A 4,004-nucleotide genomic window follows, 5' to 3' on the forward strand; every position below is an offset into this window, starting at 1 on the left:
CACAAAATAAAAAAGGTACAAATTTTAGCTTTTAATTCGTTAAAAGCCGTATTAAATTTATATTTACCACTCATTTATATTAATTATAAAAAGATAAATACAATTTATATATTCAAGTTAAATTTTATAAATAATTTATTATTTAAAATATATATTTAAAATATCACAATATTAACAATGAATTAACATAAATTATTTTATTATGTTTATAGTATAATCTAAATTGATTATGTGTGTTAATATCAAAATAATAATAACTTGACATCGTGATAATAATATGTGAAAGAAAAATGCTATTTACATATGTATCAATTATAATTTTTATTATAATTTAAGCTTATATATTTCATATATCATAATACTAATTAATTTGACGTGTATCCAATATATCATAATATTAATTACTTAATAAATTATTTTTATTTTATTGAAAAAAATTATTTTTATTATAATTTAACTTTGGTTAAAATATGTAATTAGTCCTTACTTTGACAAAAAAATTTTGAGATTTAGTCCCAACACTTAAAAATTTTAAAATAAAGTTCTATTTTTTTATTTAAAAATTTTAGTCCAATCATGAAAATGATAAGTAATTTCAATTAAAATTTCTCGATTTGACATGTTGATTAGGCTATTTTCATATGCCATGGCTTATGAGTGTTGGAAAATAAACATATTATATTGACAAATCTTACAATGATTATTTAACTAAAAATTTTAAATTGAAAAAGTAGGAGGATTTAATTTTTAATTTTTAAAATGCAAGGACTAGTTCTCAAATCCTATAAAAGTATAAGTACTAATAGCATATTTTAACCTTTAAGTTTATATATTCAATAATTTAAATTTAAATACGTCTAAAATGAACACTAAAATAACGGGAAAAAAATTGTATGAAACAAGGATATTATCTCTTTTCAATAGTTTAATGCCACATCAGTAATTTTATCCTAAATTTCAAAATTTTTAATCGGTTTTGATTTTTTTCAGGATGAAAATACTAATGTGACATTAAATTATTAAAAAATAGATAGAGAAGATGTGTCATCACTGTTTCATAAAATAACTTTTTTAAAAAAAATTAGAAAGGAAATTGCCAAATAATTGAGAAGATGAAGCCAAAGTCAAGAAAATGTTGTATAATTAAAATAAAGCCCCTGGGAGGGAGACGTGTAAATGGACGTTTGGTCGCATGTTATCACCACCACCCACCCGTCCAGCCGGCGCGGTGCCGGCCGCCGACGGCAATTCCAAAGAGGAAACGTCGCTTTGGAAAACCCTCCGATATTTATCTTATACCCTTTGCGCTCTTCTCTTCCCTTTCACATATATATACACATACGATATCCCAGTTTCCTCCATAGAAATTACTTTCTTCTCATTTCTTGAAAACCCATATCTTTGTTTCCCGCTTGTTCGAGCTAGATTCGAAGATGAACCATAACCAGCAGCAGCAGATAAATCAACCTTCAGGTCACCACTATTCTTCACATGCTAATATGCTATATATATATATCGAGAGAGTTTTCAATAACTATGTTTTCTAATGGTGGGTTTGGATGAACGATTTGGTGCGGTGCGGTGCGTTTAGCTTACTTTTTGTCTCACGCTAAAGTATCGTTACAATATCTAATCTCACCACCACTGCCGTTTTTACACTAACCGCAGGTAAATGCACCGCCCATCCAAACTCACCCTAAGTGATGCAAAAACCAGAGACTAATTCCGGTTTTAGTTGTTGAATTGTTGTTCCAGTTGCAAGCCAACCACCATCGACGGAAGCAGGTCCGTATGTGGCTCCTCCGCCGGCTGGTTACCCAATGAGCAAAGGCGATGATCAGCCCTACTATTCCCAAAACCCTGTTGCGGTGGAAACAAAGTCCAGAGGTGATGGATTCTGGAAGGGTTGGTAAGGAACAAAATAATTGTCCATATTATATTGTGAATATATTAATGAGTAACACTTTGATAAAATCCATTACTATTAATTTGTTTGAGCTTTATTGCAGTGCTGCTGCTCTATGCTGTTGTTGTGTTCTGGATGCATGCTGTTGATGATTTATATTCACTGGAGTTTATCGTTCCATTTGTTTTCCATTATTTTCTTAAATGGAGATATCAGACATTTTATGTTTCTCTCTTCATACTTGAATAAATTAACTTTATTTTCCTTTTCCAAGTAAAACAAACATGAAATGTAAAATAGAAAGATTAAAGGAAAATACCAAGCAAATGGCATCTCCCCCTGCTTCTATCATTCGCGGTTGTGTTGTTCCACCTTTAAATATAACACTAACACAAACTCACACCTCCAATTAAAATCCAATATTTTTATATGATGTAACATTCATATTGATTTAGTGTTAAATCATATTTTAATAATTAAGTAAATTAATTATACTTGGAGTGATAAAAAATTTGTATTTTAAAAATTGAATTGGATTCTTAAATAACATTACTCTATATTCACCGTTCCTCTGCGAATAGGGGCGAATTTAGAAATTATTTTAAGGGATTAGAATCGAATTATAAATTTTTGAAAGATTAAAATATAGTTTTATTATTATTAATTTATGATTTCTTTATTTTTTTTAAAGGGCATGACAAAATTTTCTTCATTTTTAGAACCTAACAATTTTGGGAAGGGGATTGTCTACTCCTTTTAGATTCCCCTTGCCCCAAATTAATTAGAGATTTAAATGAGTTAAATTATTTGTAAATTACATAATTAAATGACTATATGTTTTATTCCTATAACTGAACTCTTCAAGTAATAAATTGAATGGAGTTTATTTAGGATTTTTATTAAGTCACCATGATCTATAAGGCCATTAAACTTATCTGTGATTACACACCCTTAAATACTTGTACTTTAAATGTTCTGTTAAAAGTCATTTGGACTATGCAGTCGGTCACCTGGTTCATCTCACTTGGAACATGTTTAATACTCCATTGGTCCATATTCCTTAGTATTCGATTTATCCTTCACAATAATCCCCAAAAAGGATTTGCCAAATGTTTGTGTTGGAAGGCATTAACCACCTCTAAATTGTCAATATGAATCAAGACCTTGTTGAACCCCCGTCTTTCAAGAAGAACCAAATCATCCATGGCACCCTAAATCTCAACATCAAAGACTAAACATTCTCCCAAATAATGATTGAAACCTAATATCCAATCTCCATTGTATTTGCGCATCATGCCTCCAGCAGCAGTGAAACCTGCATCCGACTTAACAACACCATCAGTATGTAAGAAAATCCAATTATCTAATATAGGTACGTAGATTGAAATCAATAAAATGTTGTCTTGATGATCCTTTCTTGTGAGCTAAATCAAAATGCTTAGCCCAACTAACAGATGATCTAATAATTTCAGAAGGAGTTCAAGATAATCTTGAAACACAAAAAGATTTTTGTTTTTCCATGTACCAAAAAGGCTAGCCCAAGCGATTCCCATACTTAGCATCCTCAAAGGACTACATAAATTGGATTCCATCCAATCAAGTAGATTACTAGAAAAAAAAACCAACTTGCTTATTGTTCGACACGAGACATATCCAAACTTCTTTGGCAGCAGGACAGCCCCTAAGCACATCGAGATATCTTCAGACTCATGATTGCACCTTAAACAGATGCTATCATTAGCAATGCCTCTCCAATCTCTCCGTAATTGTAAGGAGACGTTGTTTAAACACAAGCCACAAAAATAGTCGAACACGCTGAAGACCTTGAAATTTCCAAACGATTTTCCATCACCTGTCCTTTGAATGCCACGTGGTTTCTCTAATAGATCAGTATGCACTTTTAACTGAAAATGAGCTGGAAGTACGAAGCCAATTGATTCTATCTTCTTCTGCTAAAGGATGGGGAGGGGGGCTACTCACAATTCTATTAACAATATTTTCTGGTAGTCAGACTCAAAATAAATCAAGGTTCCATATGCCATCCTTTGTTACCATATCACTAAGAGTAAAATCAAGAACATAATTATTGTGTGCAGAC

The 4,004-nt window shown here is 31.1% G+C and overlaps 1 protein-coding gene across 1 annotated transcript; it reads left to right on the plus strand.

The window, feature by feature from the left end:
* The first annotated feature begins 1,152 nt into the window (after positions 1 to 1,152).
* On the plus strand, positions 1,153 to 2,244 carry LOC107956776 (cysteine-rich and transmembrane domain-containing protein WIH1). The gene is made up of 3 exons (XM_016892300.2): positions 1,153 to 1,473; positions 1,756 to 1,909; positions 2,010 to 2,244. Exons 1-3 carry the CDS (start codon positions 1,434 to 1,436, stop codon positions 2,053 to 2,055), a joined length of 240 nt encoding a protein of 79 aa, XP_016747789.1. The 5' UTR covers positions 1,153 to 1,433; the 3' UTR covers positions 2,056 to 2,244.
* The last annotated feature ends 1,760 nt before the right edge of the window (positions 2,245 to 4,004 follow it).

The sequence above is a fragment of the Gossypium hirsutum genome, chromosome D07 (assembly GCF_007990345.1).
Source record: "Gossypium hirsutum isolate 1008001.06 chromosome D07, Gossypium_hirsutum_v2.1, whole genome shotgun sequence".
In the NCBI taxonomy this organism is placed as follows: Eukaryota; Viridiplantae; Streptophyta; class Magnoliopsida; order Malvales; family Malvaceae; genus Gossypium; species Gossypium hirsutum.

Bases quoted from the DNA above. Each gene is read 5' to 3' on its own strand.
- LOC107956776 (XM_016892300.2), top strand. From the start codon at position 1,434: ATGAACCATAACCAGCAGCAGCAGATAAATCAACCTTCAG. The intron at 1,474-1,755 runs GTCACCACTATT...TTGTTGTTCCAG, and splicing joins GCAGATAAATCAACCTTCAG to TTGCAAGCCAACCACCATCG. The intron at 1,910-2,009 runs GTAAGGAACAAA...GCTTTATTGCAG, and splicing joins GATGGATTCTGGAAGGGTTG to TGCTGCTGCTCTATGCTGTT.